At 43.5% G+C, this 17,044-nt stretch overlaps 1 protein-coding gene across 2 annotated transcripts in view; it reads right to left on the reverse strand.

Annotated features, from left to right (window-relative positions):
• The window catches only part of LOC133540826 (carboxyl-terminal PDZ ligand of neuronal nitric oxide synthase protein-like), a 218,023-nt gene that overhangs the window by 26,519 nt on the left and 174,460 nt on the right, over nt 1–17,044 (reverse strand). Inside the window, exon 7 of one of the 2 annotated variants that reach the window (XM_061883781.1) lies at nt 1,378–1,556. In XM_061883781.1, coding sequence (XP_061739765.1) covers nt 1,378–1,556 — 179 coding nt within the window. Of the gene's footprint in view, nt 1–1,377; nt 1,578–17,044 lie in introns of both variants that reach the window. The other variant, XM_061883780.1, reaches the window with a different exon arrangement.

Genomic DNA, 17,044 nt, shown 5'->3' on the forward strand with positions numbered 1-17,044 from the left:
TGGACCACACGCACAAAGTACGACGTATTATGCAGCGATCATTTCGAAAGATCGTGTTTCGAAGAGGGTCCCTTGCGAAGGGCAGAGATGGGCATCGCCACCACCCGTCGACTGGTGCTGAAGAAAGGTGCGGGGCCGACCTCAAGGTTGTACAGGTACGACCATATAATCTCACTAAAACACTAGTAACTAGGGATGCGCAGTTTGCGGTCTCATCCGCAGAGTCCGCGGATAAATCGCGGGTCGGGCGGGTGACATGACGAAAAAATTTTATTTTAATTAGATTTGGGCGGGTGGCGGTTGAACCATCCGGAAATATTTAATATACATGGTTCTAGGATCGGTATCCTTTGCCATTCAAAGAGCCATTTAAGACCCGTGTCACAAAGCGAAGAAGATAACAGGAAACGCTAATATTCTCTAGAATGAGTGCCGGCAGTCACCCAGTCAATAAGTATTAGGGTGTACTATGAAGTCTTTGACTTTGTCGCCTTCTACAACATGTACCATCTGCTTGTCAGTCCAGCAACATGTTGTGTGTGGCTTCCGCGGCAACACGCACATGACTGCAAGGCATACTGGGTGACACAGAGTACACTAATGGTTGTGATCTAAACAATTTTAACACTCTTAGTAATATGCGCCACGCTGTGAAGACACACCAAACAAGATTGACAAACACATTTCGAGAGGACATCCTCCCAGTAACACAACCCTGCCCCCTATTGTAGCCCGGAAGAATTAGGGCTGCATTGGATTCTGGGTATTTTTTCTGTTGTGTTACAGTGCGGATGTTCTCCCAAAATGTGTTTGTCAATCTTGTTTGGTGTGAGTTCACAGTGTGGCGCAGATTTGTAACAGTGTTAAAGATGTTTATACGGCCACCCTCAGTGTGACCTGTATGGCTTTTGATCAAGTATGTCTTGCAGTCACTTCTTCCGTGGGGCTGCAGAAGCCTTATACGGTACGTGACTCGGCTCGCACACTGTTTGTATGGTGGAAAAACGGACGAGACGGCACGTTGTAGAGGATGCTAAAGGCAGTGCTATCAAGGCACGCCCTTAATATTGTTGTTTGGGCGAAAACCGAGAGAATGATTGCCCCGGGAGATTGTCGGGAGGGGCACTGATATTTGGGTGTTACCCGAAAAGATCGCGAAAGTTGGTAAGTGTGTTGCTAGGGCGGGAAAGCCACTCAAAGAAGGTGAATCCATTAAAAAGTAAATGTTGGATCTAATTAAGAAATCTTTTCCCGCGGCCCAGCCTCACCCAGTTTCTGCATCCACTGGCCCCCAGGTAAATTGAGTTTGAGACCCCTGCTCTAAAATAACCCTGTAAGTAAAAAAAAAATTTTTTAAATATCCAGTCATTGTGTTACCTTGTTGTCTGAGTGGTTGGGGTCTGATGTCTTGGGTGTGGCATCCAGGTCGGTGACCCCTCTGTTGATGTTTAGTTCCTCTGAGATTGGTATTTGGTTTGCCTCATCAGCATCAATGTCGGTCTCCTCTGTAGCAGTTGTAGTCTTCTCTACATCCGGTAGTTCCCGACCCGGGCCAACTAAAGTACATATACAAACAGCTGGGTGAACACACACACACACACACACGCACACAATGTATGTACAGTATGAGCATGTACACAAGCACACATGGGTGGACATAATAAACACAATCACAAAAAAGTAAAGCACTTAATGCATACATGCAGTATAGCACTGTAGTACATATAAAACATTTAATTAGTTACGTCCAATTAATGCATATGAGTTGGGAAATTATGTTAGATGTAAATATAAACGGAATACAATGATTTGCAAATCATTTTCAACCCATATTCAGTCGAATATGCCACAAAGACAACATATTGGATGTTCAAATTGCTAAACTTTTTGTTGTTGTTGCAAATAATCATTAACTTTAGAATTTGGTGCCAGCAACACGTGACAAAGAAGTTGGGAAAGGTGGCAATAAATACTGATAAAGTTGAGGAATGCTCATCAAACACTTATTTGGAACATCCCACAGGTGTGCAGGCTAATTGGGAACAGGTGGGTGCCATGATTGGGTATAAAAACAGCTTCCCAAAAAAATGCTCAGTCTTTCACAAGAAAGGATGGGGCGAGGTACACCCCTTTGTCCACAACTGCGTGAGCAAAATACTCAAACAGTTTAAGAACAACGTTTCTCAAAGTGCAATTGCAAGAAATTTAGGGATTTCAACATCTACGGTCCAGAATATCATCAAAAGGTTCAGAGAATCTGGAGAAATCACTCCACATAAGCGGCATGGCCGGAAACCAACATTGAATGACCGTGACTTTCGATCCCTCTGACGGCACTGTACCAAAAACCGACATCAATCCCCAAAGGATATCACCACATGGGCTCAGGACCACTTCAGAAAACCACTGTCACTAAATACAGTTTGTCGCTGCATCTGTAAGTGCAAGGTAAAGCTCTCCCGTCCAAAGGCAAAACCTAGTAACTCGCATCTAGCTGATTTTGAGAAAACAAAGGAAAACCAATCTCTCTTGATGCTGTCTTACAAAGACCTACAAAGTCATCAAACGTATAGATGTTTTCTTGAGCTTTCATTTTCTTGCCGATTGAGCCATAGATTGAATCTGCTCTCATAAACGTGTGCCCTTTCTCCAGATATTTTATCACAATCTCGGGCGTTTGCACATTGGGCAAGAGCCGTGTATAGCGTCCCGTTTTTATTTTGACCTCCACAGTTATCTGCCCAAAAGAGTATGCAAGGGGAAGAATCAAGACCAATACATTTAATGAAGGTGCTTTCAACGTCCTGGGCCAATCTTCCAAATATCCCCTCGTGCCATAATATCACATAATCAGGTTGACCGTCGGCCCCCATTCGTGCAAATGTCTCATTAAAGACAATAAGGCGACTGACAAAGAAGCTCCGATTGGTCCCTTGAGATACTAGGTTTTTCTGTTGTATCTACGCGGTTATGTGGTAGTTGCTAGGTCCTGCCATGCGCGTAACAGCTTACTTACGGAACAAATTACAATATCGCATACACTAATGTAAATCATATCACCTAGGAACTCCAAAATTATTATCAGCTCAGTTTTGACCAAAATTGAGTTACTGGGTTTTGCCTTTGGACGGCAGAGCTCTACTATGCAAAGTGAAAGCCATTTATCAACAACGTTTATTGAGTGTTGTTAAATGAAAAGGTGATGTAACACAGTGGTGAACATGCCCTTTCCCAACTACTTTGGCACGTGTTGCAGCCATGAAATTCTAAGTTAATTATTATCTGCAAAAAAATATAAAGTTTATGAGTTTGAACATAAAATAGCTTGTCTTTGTAGTGCATTCGACTGAATATGGGTTGAAAAGGATTTTCAAATCATTGTATTCCGTTTATATTTACATCTAACACAATTTCCCAACTCATATGGAAACAGGGTTTTGTAGAATGTCCGGTATTATTTGCATAGTAGGAAGTGTTTTGTTAAAATTGGAGTAACAACATACATAATCACATGCAGCAAAAAAAAAATACAACGACCCACAATAAATGCTTTAAAATTGAACCTAATATTTGCTTTAATAAATAGGGTGTACCCTGCCTTTCGCCCGATTGTAGCTGAGATAGGCGCCAGCGCCCCCTGTGACCCCGAAAGGGAATAAGCGGTAGAAAATGGATGGATTGATAAATAAATGGTAAATGGGTTGTACTTGTATAGCGCTTTTCTACCTTCAAGGTACTCAAAGCGCTTTGACACTACTTCCACATTCACCCATTCACACACACATTCACACACTGATGGAGGGAGCTGCCATGCAAGGCGCTAACCAGCACCCATCAGGAGCAAGGGTGAAGTGTCCTGCTCAGGACACAACGGACGTGACGAGGTTGGTACTAGCTGGGATTTGAACCAGGGACCCTGGGGTTGCGGACGGCCACTCTCCCACTGCGCCACGCCGTCCCAAATGTGATGCATTTACTGTCATTCCTCATTTGTTATTGTATTATTCAATGAGATACTAAATACCGATTGCGTCATTGTGTCCTGGGGATGACGTTAAAGTAGAGGCTCCTCTATGGGGTCTTGGGGCACTAGGAGGTTAACCCCTTTACTACTGTTATCCCAGGTGGCCTAGTACCTGACTGCCCCCTAGCCAGGGATACGGTGAAGACCTCAACGCCGGAAGACGGTAGATGTAAGAACCATCACAACGGCTGCGATGGCGGAAGAAGGCCCCCCCACATCCATGTGGGCCCAGTTATGGGGAAATAACAACTAAAGAGATAGGGTGAGAAGCTCTGTCATCCGGGAGGAACTCAAAGTAAAGCCGCTGCTCCTCCACGTCGAGAGGAGCCAGATGAGGTGGTTCGGGCATCTGGTCAGGATGCCACCCGAACGCCTCCCTAGGGAGGTGTTTAGGGCACGTCCAACCGGTAAGAGGCCACAGGGAAGACTTTGTCTCCCGGCTAGCCTGGGAATGCCTCGGGATCCCCCGGGAAGAGTTAGACGAAGTGGCTGGGGAAAGGGAAGTCTGGGTTTCCCTGCTTAGGCTGTTGCCCCCGCGACCCGACCTCGGATAAGCGGAAGAAGATGGATGGATGGATGGAACAACTAAAGACCTCAACGGTGGAACAGGCAGAGGATGATTGCGAACCCTATCGAGCGTCACAACAGCTGGATGGCAGAAGAAAGCTGCAGCAGAAAAGGGGTCCCCAGTGGTCTTGGACTCCATGCTCGGACCTGTCAAGGATCATGTCTGTGCACCAGTCTCCCCACGTTAAACAAAGTCGCGAACAAGCATCCATAAAGGGATACCCCACCTACCAGGAGGATCGGCATACGTTTCGAGTGACCGCCGATGATGATGAATTACCAATTACATATTTATCACAATGTTTACGTTAGTTTCAATGTATATCGATCTAATCCAGGGGTGTCAAACTCAAATACAGAGTGGGCCAAAATTTTAAACGGAACAAAACCGCGGGCCAAGGTTGAACAAGTTAACCTTTTAATAGGGACCCAAACAGGCTTCACGGTGGCAGAGGGGTTAGTGCGTCTGCCTCACAATACGAAGGTCTTGCAGTCCTGGGTTCAAATCCAGGCTCGGGATCTTTCTGTGTGGAGTTTGCATGTTCTCCCCGTGAATGCGTGGGTTCCCTCCGGGTACTCCGGCTTCCTCCCACTTCCAAAGACATGCACCTGGGGATAGGTTAATTGGCAACACTAAATTGGCCCTAGTGTGTGAATGTGAGTGTGAATGTTGTCTGTCTATCTGTGTTGGCCCTGTGATGAGGTGGCGACTTGTCCAGGGTGTAGCCCGCCTTCCGCCCGATTGTAGCTGAGATAGGCGCCAGCGCCCCCCGCAACCCCGAAAGGGAATAAGCGGTAGAAATGGATGGATGGATAGGGACCCAAACAAGTTTTGCATTAAATATTGAACAAGCAAGGCTTATATAACTTTAGTGACATTCAAAATGCAGTTTCAAATAATATAAGAATAATAATAAAAAAAAATATCAATGGCATATCAAATAAAATTTAAATAAAAATGTAATGCCTTTTTTTCTATTTGCAATCTTCTGAGGTAAATATACATTTTTTTTCCACAGGCTAATAATACAATTGAAAATAAAATAACAATAATGAATGAACCGAACATTCAAGCCTTGAAGTAGCAAGAGAAAAGGCATGAATAAAATGTTGGTTATAGGTCAGTTTTCTGGAAGTCTCCCGGAAGACTTAGCGCTGCAAGGGGTTCTGGGTATTTGTTATGTTGTGTTACGGTGCGGATGTTCACCCAAAATATGTCATTCTTGTTTGGTGTGGGTTCACAGTGTGGCGCATATTTGTAACAGTGCTAAAGTTGTTTATACGGCCAACCTCAGTGTGACCTGTATGGCGGTTGACCAAGTACGCTTTGCATTCACTTGCGTGTGTGTGTGTGTGTGTGTGTAAAAGCCACAAATATTATGTGACACGTTGTTAGTATGGAGGGAAAGCGGACGTGACGACAGGTTGTAGAGAACGCTAAAGGCAGTGCCTTAAATGCACGACCCCAATATAGTTGTGCAGGTGGAAATCGGTAGAAATTCGGGTGAATGGTTGCTCCGGGAGATTTTCGGGAGGGGCACTGAACTTCGGGAGTCTACCGGGAAAATTAGGAGGGTTGGCAAGTATGAGTATTAGCGGTGAATGCGGTGTTACAGCTCTAATGCTAAGTTGATATTGCCTCAAGGGCCAATTTAAATTACACGGCGGGCCAGAGTTTGATACCCATGATCTAATCCATAACATATTCTGGATGTATCTTGTCCTGTATAACGACTTATTACCACAAATTGTTTCTGCCAACGTGTAATCCTTTGTTTTTTATTTATTATAATCATGATTAAGTAGGTTGTCTATAAATCAAATTATTTTTTTCTGTCTCAATACAAAAAAATAGTAATCCTGGTACATGTTAAATTCCGGAACTATCTGTAATTGCTAAGGCACAAATACACTATGACTAAAAAAACTCTGTTTCTTCTTATTTATTTTTAAACATATTGGATTTGGCAATCATGTGATGTACTTCTATGCAACTTTGTAAAGTACCTATTTGTTTCCAGTTGTCACGACCTCCAAAATGTACAAAACCCGACTGTGTAAATGGTAAATAAAAACAGAATACAATGATTTGCAAATCCTTCTTAACTTATATTCAATTGAATTGACTGCAAATACAAGATATTTAACATTCAAACTGGAAAACTGAGAGAGTTGAGGAATGCTCATCAAACACTTATTTGGAACATCCCACGAGGGAATAGGCTAATTGGGCGGGTGCCATGATTGTGTTTAAAAGCAGTTTCCATGAAATGCTTAGTCATTCACAAGGATTAGTCAAACAAGGATTGTGAACAAATGCGCGAGCAAATTGTCCAACAGTTTAAGAACAACATTTCTCAACGAGCTATTGCAAGGAATTTAGGGATTTCACCCTCTATCGTCCGTAAAATCATCAAAATGTTCAGAAAATCTGGAGAAATCACAGCACGTAAGCAATGATATTAGGGACCTTCGATCCTTACGGCTGTACTGCATCAAAACACGACATCAGTTCGTAAAGGATATCACCATATGGGCTTAGGAACAGTCCAGAAAACCACTGTCAGTAACTACAGTTTGTCGCTACATCTGTAAGTGCAAGTTAAAACTCTACGATGCAAAGCCAAAGCCATTTATCAACAACACCCAGAAAAACCGCCGGTTTCATCTAAGATGGACTGATGCTCTGTGGAAAAGGGTTCTGTGGTCTGAAGAGTTCACATGTTTTTGGAAACTGTGGACATTGTGTCCTCCAGAACAAAGAGTAATGGAACCATCTGGATTATGACAGGCACAAATTTCAAAAGCCAGGGGGTGTATTAGTGCTCACGGTATGGGTAACTTACACATCTGTGAAGGCACCATTAATGTTGAAAGGTGCATACAGGTTTCGGACCAACATATGTTGCCTTCCAAGCAAGGTTATCGTAGACGCCCCTGCTTATTTCAGCAAGACAATGCCTAACCACGTGTTACAACAGCGTGGCTTAATAGTCAAAGGGTGTGGGGACTAGACTGGCCTGCCTGTAGTCCAGACCTGTCTCCCATTGAAAAAAAACTAAATACCACAACTGAGATTGTTGAACATCAAACAAGAATGGGAAAGAATTCCACCTGAAAATCTCAAAAATTGGTCTCCTCAGTTCCCAAATGTTTACTGGGTGTTGTTAAAATAAAAGGCCATGTAACACAGCGGTAAAAATGCCCATGCGCCAACTTTTTTGCAATGTATATCTGCCATTAAATTCTAAGTTAATGGTTATTTGCAAAAAAAAAAAAAAAGGTTTCTCAGATAGAACATTAAATATCTTGTCTTTGCAGTCCATTCAATTGAATATAAATTGAAAAGGATTTGCAAATCATTGTATTTTGTTTATAATTCACGTATTACACAACATGCCAACTTTACTGGTTTGGGGTTTTGTAGATAAACAGCACTAGAGTGTGTGTGCTGGTAACTCATGTAGCAAATACTAGACAAGAGTTTATTGATGGTCAATGCTTCGAGGTCACATGTCAAACGTGCAAAGGGATTTTAATGTGAGTAAATAATGTGTAGAACAAAATGTAATCCTTTTTTTTCCGCATGGCTTAATTCCCACAGATATGGCATTATTTCCATTCCCACATACAGATGACACATTGAGAGAGAGAGGTGTTAGTTTTAATGTCCTGGAGGCTTGGCTTGCATGTTGTGATGTTTTATTCTCGCCAAAATTACACATCTGAGTAATGAGATCAACTCTATTTTCATGTGTTAAACCACTTTGTGCGATGCTTCTAAGTAGGGCTGGGCGATATGTCCTTTTATTACTATCTCGATATTTTCAGGCCATGTCACCATACACGATATATATCTCGATATTTTGCCTTAGAGGGATGTTTTGTTTTGGGTTTTTCTGTCTTATGGTTTGCATGTTTTAATTTGAAAAGTAACTCTCCTCTCGTTTCAGGTCACCTGCCCTTCCTTTTGTGTCATCGGTCTGACGTCATCCCAGTTCTCTGATTGTTTCCAGCTGTTCCCTATTACTCTCATGTGTTTTATAAGCTCACTCCTTCCTTTGTTCTGTGCCAGATTGTCTCGTTTATTCGTGCTCTCCAGCGTCCATGTCCTTCATCAAATCATCAAACATTAACACACACACAAATATTGCAAATTGGTACCTTTGGAGTACCAGTATTGCATCAACCCATCACAAATTTTGTCCATTCCATCCATCCATTTTCTACCGCTTATTCCCTTTCGGGGTCGCGGGGGGCGCTGGCGCCTATCTCAGCTACAATCGGGCGGAAGGCGGGGTACACCCTGGACAAGTCGCCACCTCATCGCAGGGCCAACACAGATAGACAAACAACATTCACACTCACATTCACACACTAGGGCCAATTAAGTGTTGCCAATCAACCTATCCCCATGTGCATGTCTTTGGAGGTGGGAGGAAGCCGGAGTACCCGGAGGGAACCCACGCATTCACGGGGAGAACATGCAAACTCCACACAGAAAGATCCCGAGCCTGGATTTGAACCCAGGACTGCAGGACCTTCGTATTGTGAGGCAGACGCACTAACCCCTCTGCCACCGTGAAGCCCCACAAATTTTGTAATTAACTTAATTTAAAAAAGATCCTAATGTTTGGTCATAAATGCAATCTTATTGTTGGAATAGATTAATTCATCTGCATATATGCATGATTAATGCAATATTTGTTGTGAATAATCTCATGAGTTAACCCATTTCTTTATTAGATAACACTCATTTCCTTCACCTGTAACACAAAGCTACTATGGAGGTTTTGCTCTGCTCGCTTAGCATATATTGCTTCGGCATCTTGACTGTACAAAATGTAAACTTGCATTGAAAAACATGTGGACACCCCTGATCTTTATATTCCTGTGCAAATGGGAGGTGACTCACATCACCTGCAGAAGTCAATAAATGTGTTTTTTCCCCCAAACAATCCCCGTGTGTCACAGTGGAGTTTATTGCATCACCAGCTCATCGCCACATTTAATGTTTTCCCTCTATGTGGCTTTCCTTCCACATTTGTACTTCCAACCAGATGTTTCTACAGCCCGATAACTTCCATAGTTGTACTATATTACATTCCACTGTCATGTTAATTAGTCCCCGAGATAAGCCTATAACCAGAGTGGAGGACTGTGTCGCTGAACACCGACAGTGAATCGGAGAATGTGGTATGAATGACATCATTTGCATTCGGTTTCCCGTTTATAATGCACGGTCCATTACAGTATGTGGGTGATCTCTTGGCTTGTCAGAATGTGAACGCAAGTTCATTTCTGTAGGGCTGCAGAGGGCAGTGGAAGTTACACAGCCAGGCTCGAAGCTCTCTGATTGGGGTGGGTAGGGTGACTTACGCTGTAATGCTTGTGACGTTGCCTGGTGTGCAATTATAAGGCTTTGGAGAGAAGTGTGTGTTGCCTTATTTTCTTCAGGCTCACCTCATCTCTTACTTTGTATATCTTGCAAGCAAGAATCAAAGGGTTTATATGAATAAATGTTGGTGTATCGGTGAATAAATCATAAAGTTGAAGCTTAAAGGCCTACTGAAATGAGATTTTCTTATTTAAACGGGGATGGCAGGTCCATTCTATGTGTCATACTTGATCATTTCGCGATATTGCCATATTTTAGCTGAAAGGATCTAGTAGAGAACATCGACGGTAAAGTTCGCAACTTTTGGTCGCTAATAACAAAGCCTTGCCTTTACCGGAAGTAGCAGATATTCCACAAATGTTTGTAGTCTCCGTGCCTAAGTGCTTGATTTTATATACCTGTGGCCAGGCCAAGTTATTAGGACACCTGATTCTGGCCAAATACTTTTGACAATATAAATAAATAAATGGGTTGTACTTGTATAGCGCTTTTTTACCTTCAAGGTACTCAAAGCGCTTTGACACTACTTCCACATTCACCCATTCACACACACATTCACACACTGATGGAGGGAGCTGCCATGCAAGGCGCCAACCAGCATCCATCAGGAGCAGGGGTGAAGTGTCTTGCTCAGGACACAACGGACATGACGAAGTTGGTACTAGGTGGGATTTGAACCAGGGACCCTCGGGTTGCGCACGGCCATTCTCCCACTGCGCCACGCCGTCCCATTATGGTGTATATTTGGGTCTCTAGAGTGCCTGCCCACTTGTTAAGTGTGAAATTCCAAACCCGGTAAATTCTATGTTAACTATCCATCCATCCATCCATCATCTTCCGCTTATCCGGGGTCGGGTCGCGGGGGCAGCAGCCTAAGCAGGGAAACCCAGACTTCCCTCTCCCCAGCCACTTTGTCTAGCTCTTCCCGGGGGATCCCGAGGCGTTCCCCGGCCAGCCGGGAGACATAGTCTTCCCAACGTGTCCTGGGTCTTCCCCGTGGCCTCCTACCGGTTGGACGTGCCCTAAACACATCCCTAGGGAGGCGTTCGGGTGGCATCCTGACCAGATGCCCGAACCACCTCATCTGGCTCCTCTCGATGTGGAGGAGCAGCGGCTTTACTTTGAGTTCCTCCCGGATGGCAGAGCTTCTCACCCTATCTCTAAGGGAGAGCCCCGCCACACGGCGGAGGAAACTCATTTCGGCCGCTTGTACCCGTGATCTTATCCTTTCAGTCATGACCCAAAGCTCATGACCATAGGTGAGGATGGGAACATAGATCGACCGGTAAATTGAGAGTTTTGCCTTCCGGCTCAGCTCTTTCTTCACCACAACGGATCGGTACAACGTCCGCATTACTGAAGACGCCGCACCGATCCGCCTGTCGATCTCACGATCCACTCTTCCCTCACTCGTGAACAAGACTCCTAGGTTCTTGAACTCCTCCACTTGGGGCAGGGTCTCCTCCCCAACCCGGAGATGGCATTCCACCCTTTTCCGGGCGAGAACCATGGACTCGGACTTGGAGGTGCTGATTCTCATTCCAGTCGCTTCACACTCGGCTGCGAACCGATCCAGCGAGAGCTGAAGATCCCGGTCAGATGAAGCCATCAGGACCACATCATCTGCAAAAAGCAAAGACCTAATCCTGCGGTTACCAAACCGGAACCCCTCAACACCTTGACTGCGCCCATAAATTCTGTCCATAAAAGTTATGAACAGAATCTATGTTAACTAAACATTTCAAAATAGGTGTCTGCAAACTACCTGCTTTGATTTTGGTCCGGCTGTGAACTAACATCGGACATAGGACCCTGATCCTCTACCGATAACTTAAAAGTCCCAGAGAGGAGTGTCGCCATGGCTTTTGCCGCAAGCGAGTTGACTACCCTGAATCATATCATCGTGCTAAACCCAAAAGCTAAGCCAGACTGCGATGTTATTGGACACTCAGCTTATCACATCACTGCATCACTCTCGAGCCACAGAGGACACCAGAGCAACAAAGGAAAGTATTAATTTATGATGGAAACTTCCCACATTTTGCTGGCACAGTGTTGTCGTCTGTGTGAACCACTTCATCAACCTGGGTCAGGACAAGGCGGGACTGGCAAGTACATTATTAATGAAGGATGGGTGAAGACCAACTGTCTGTGGCAACACAAACCCCGTTTCCATATGAGTTGGGAAATTAGGTTAGATGTAAATATAAACGGAATACAATGATTTGCAAAGCATTTTCAAAGTGCAATTGCAAGAAATTTAGGGATTTCAACATCTACGGTCCATAATATCATCAAAAGGTTCAGAGAATCTAGAGAAATCAGTCCACATAAGCAGCATGGCCGGAAACCAACATTGAATGAGCGTGACCTTCGATCCCTCAGATGGCACTGTATCAAAAGCCGACATCAATCTCTAAAGGATATCACCACATGGGCTCACGAACACTTCAGAAAACAACTGTCACTAAATACAGTTTGTCTCTACATCTGTAAGTGCAAGTTAAAGCTGTACTATGCAAAGCGAATGCCATTTATCAACAACATCCAGAAACGCCGCCGGCTTCTCTGGGCCCGAGATCATCTAAGATGGACTGATGCAAAGTGGAAAAGTGTTCTGCGGTCTGACGAGTCCCCATTTCAAATTGTTTTTGGAAATATTCGACATGGTGTCATCCGGACCAAAGGGGAAGCGAACCATCCAGACTGTTATCAACGCAAAGTTCAAAAGCCAGCATCTGTGATGGTATGGGGGTGCATTAGTGCCCAAGGCATGGGTAACTTTCACATCTGTGAAGGCACCATTAATGCTGAAAGGTACATACAGGTTTTGGAACAACATATGCTGCCATCTAAGCGCCATCTTTTTCAGGGACGCCCCCTACTTATTTCAGCAAGACAATGCCAAGCCATATTCAGCATGTGTTACAACAGCGTGGCTTCGTAAAAAAAGAGTGCGGGTACTTTCCTGGCCCGCCTCCAGTCCAGACCTGTCTCCCATCGAAAATGTGTGGCGCGTTATGAAGCGTAAAATACAACGGCTGAGACCCCGGACTGTTGAACGACTGAAGCTCTACTTAAAACAAGAATGGGAAATAATTCCACTTTCAAAGCTTCAACAATTAGTTTCCTCAGTTCCCAAACGTTTATTGAATGTTGTTAAAAGAAAAGGTGATGTAACACAGTGGTGAACATGCCCTTTCCCAACTACTTTGGCACTTGTTACAGCCATGAAATTCTAAGTTAATTAATATTTGCAAAAAAAAAAAATAAAGTTTATGAGTTTGAACATCAAATATCTTGTCTTTGTAGCGCTTTCAATTGAATATGGGTTGAAAAGGATTTGCAAATCATTTTATTCCGTTTATATGTACTTCCAACACAATTTCCCAACTCATATGGAAAAGGGGTTTGTAATATAGATGAGGAAAGTGCACATAATTCAAAAATGATCATGGTCTCTGTTTCCTTACGATGGCCACTTAACTCACACAGTGTTACTGTTCATACTGTGTGTAACGTTACCACTGTAACTGTCAGGTTCAAACGCTGATGACATCCATTAAACAGGACAAGAAGCAAGGAATCAAACAGAGACTGAATTCAATTTCAATCAATCAATCAATCAATGTTTATTTATATAGCCCCAAATCACAAATGTCTCAAAGGACTGCACAAATCATTACGACTACAACATCCTCGGAAGAACCCACAAAAGGGCAAGGAAAACTCACACCCAGTGGGCAGGGAGAATTCACATCCAGTGGGACGCCAGTGACAATGCTGACTATGAGAAACCTTGGAGAGGACCTCAGATGTGGGCAACCCCCCCCCCCTCTAGGGGACCGAAAGCAATGGATGTCGAGCGGGTCTAACATGATACTGTGAAAGTTCAATCCATAGTGGCTCCAACACAGCCGCGAGAGTTCAGTTCAAGCGGATCCAAGACAGCAGCGAGAGTTCCGTCCACAGGAGACCATCTCAAACGGAGGCGGATCAGCAGCGTAGAGATGTCCCCAACCGATACAGGCAAGCGGTCCATCCTGGGTCCCGACGAGCGGTCCATCCTGGGTCTCGACTCTGGACAGCCAGTACTTCATCCATGGTCATCGGACCGGACCCCCTCCACATTTGTCTCAGTGGGGAGAAGCCTATACATCTGTACGCTTGTACAGTGTCACTACGCTCTTCCAAAAAGATTGCGCGCTTCCTTTTATTTGGACCTCCCCTGACCACATGGCAACGGCTGCTTCCAAAGGGATGGGGGTCTTAAACAGTCCTCGCCATTGATTACAAAACAGTTCAAAAGAAAAAGGTTGGTTCAAAAAAAAAGGTCATAAAAGAGTTTAAAAGAGACTCCCCCATTTCAGTGCCCCTCCCGAAAATCTCCCGGGGCAACCATTCTCCTGAATTTCTCCCAAACAACAATATTGGGGACATCCCTTAAAGGTATAGTCTTTGGCGTCCTCTCTCCCCTGAAAAGGAGACTATTATATATGTCTCCGTTATAGATCCATCCATTTATTTTCTACCGCTTGTCCCTTTTTGGGGGTTGCTGGAGCCTATTTCAGCTGCATTCGGGCGGAAGGCGGGGTACACCCTCCATAGGTTTATCTATAACCCATAAAGTAGGCAGGCACGGAGTTATTTCTCAGCGTGTGTTTATTCCAGCCGACAGGTACAGTGGGGCAAAAAAGTATTTAGTCAACCACCGATTGTGCAAGTTCTCCCGCTTAAAATGATGACAGAGGTCTGTAATTTTCATCATAGGTACACTTCAACTGTGAGAGACAGAATGTGAAAAAAAAAATCCAGGAATTCACATTGTAGGAATTTTTAAGAATTTATTTGTAAATTATGGTGGAAAATAAGTATTTGGTCAACCATTCAAAGCTCTCACTGATGGAAGGAGGTTTTGGCTCAAAATCTCACGATACATGGCCCCATTCATTCTTTCCTTAACACGGATCAATCGTCCTGTCCCCTTAGCAGAAAAACAGCCCACAAGCATGATGTTTCCACCCCCGTGCTTCACAGTAGGTGTGGTGTTCTTGGGATGCAACTCAGTATTCTTCTTCCTCCAAACACGACAAGTTGAGTTTATACCAAAAAAGCTCTATTTTGGTTTCATCTGACCACATGACATTCTCCCAATCCTCTGCTGTATCATCCATGTATCCATTTTGGTATAAACTCAACTCGTCGTGTTTGGAGGAAGAAGAATACTGAGTTGCATCCCAAGAACACCATACCTACTGTGAAGCATGGGGGTGGAAACATCATGCTTTGGGGCTGTTTTTCTGCTAAGGGGACAGGACGATTGATCCGTGTTAAGGAAAAAATGAATGGGGCCATGTATCGTGAGATTTTGAGCCAAAACCTCCTTCCATCAGTGAGAGCTTTGAATGGTTGACCAAATACTTATTTTCCACCATAATTTACAAATAAAATCTTTAAAATTCCTACAATGTGAATTCCTGAATTTCTTTTTCACATTCCGTCTCTCAAAGTTGAAGTGTACCTATGATGAACATTACAGACCTCTGTCATCATTTTAAGTGGGAGAACTTGCACAATCGGTGGCTGACTAAATACTTGTTTTGCCCCACTGTAATACACTGACACACCACATCCGGATTCCCATCATGCATAGCTTCAAAACTACGGCAAGTAGTAATATCCAAAAACATAACAAAGACGAAGCAGAAGAACGAAGAAGAGACATGGCGGTGACGAGTAAAAAGAAGTATGCTTGCAAGTTCCAAAATGATTGGAAAAATATGATTTCAGTTCATCCAGGAAAGCTCGAAGGGGAAGGGGTTTGCTGCCTGCAAAATTTGTAGATCAGACTTCTCCATTGAACACAGACCCGAACAGATATACTCATTCATGAACGGTATATTTATATGCATATATATATATATATATATATATATATATATATATATATATATATATATATATATAGTGTATATATATATATAGAGTGTTATATATATATATATATATATATATATATATATATATATATATATATATATATATATATATATATATATATATATATATATATATATTTCTTAGGGGTGTAGGAAAAAATTGATCTGAATACGAATCGAATCGTTTACATTGTGCGATTCAGAATCCATCCATCCATCCATTTTCTACCGCTTATTCCCTTTTTGGGGTCGCGGGGGGCGCTGGCGCCTATCTCAGCTACAATCGGGCGGAAGGCGGGGTACACCCTGGACAAGTCGCCACCTCATCGCAAGGCCAACACAGATAGACAGACAACATTCACACTCACATTCACACACTAGGGCCAATTTAGTGTTGCCAATCAACCTATCCCCAGGTGCATGTCTTTGGAAGTGGGAGGAAGCCGGAGTACCCGGAGGGAACCCACGCATTCACGGGGAGAACATGCAAACTCCACACAGAAAGATCCCGAGCCTGGATTTGAACCCAGGACTGCATGACCTTCGTATTGTGAGGCAGACGCACTAACCCCTCTGCCACCGTGAAGCCTTAGAATCGATTCTCTTTTTTTTTTTAAATCGATTTTTTTTTTATATCAATCCAACAAACCACTACAAAGCAATACCATAACAATGCAATCCAATTCCAAAACCAAACCTACCGAGCAACACTCAGAACTGCAATAAACAGACACAAAACAAACCAAAAGTAGTGAAACAAAAATAATATTATCAACAACAGTACCAATGTTAGTTATAATTTCAGCATAGCAGTGATTAAAAATCCCTCATTGACATTATCAATAGACATTTATAAAAATAATAAAAAAGAACAATAGTGTCACAGTGGCTTACACTTGCATCGCATCTCATAAGCTGGACAACACACTGTGTCCAATGTTTTCACAAGACATTTCGGGAGAACATCTGCACCGTAACACAACATAAACACAACAGAATAAATACCCAGAACCCCTTGCAGCAGTAACTCTTCCGGGACGCAACAATATACCCCCCCGCCCCACACACACACACCTCAACCCTGCCCACCTCAACTTCCTCATGCTCTCTTTGGGA

This window comes from Nerophis ophidion, linkage group LG22, assembly GCF_033978795.1.
Source record: "Nerophis ophidion isolate RoL-2023_Sa linkage group LG22, RoL_Noph_v1.0, whole genome shotgun sequence".
Taxonomy (NCBI): domain Eukaryota; kingdom Metazoa; phylum Chordata; class Actinopteri; order Syngnathiformes; family Syngnathidae; genus Nerophis; species Nerophis ophidion.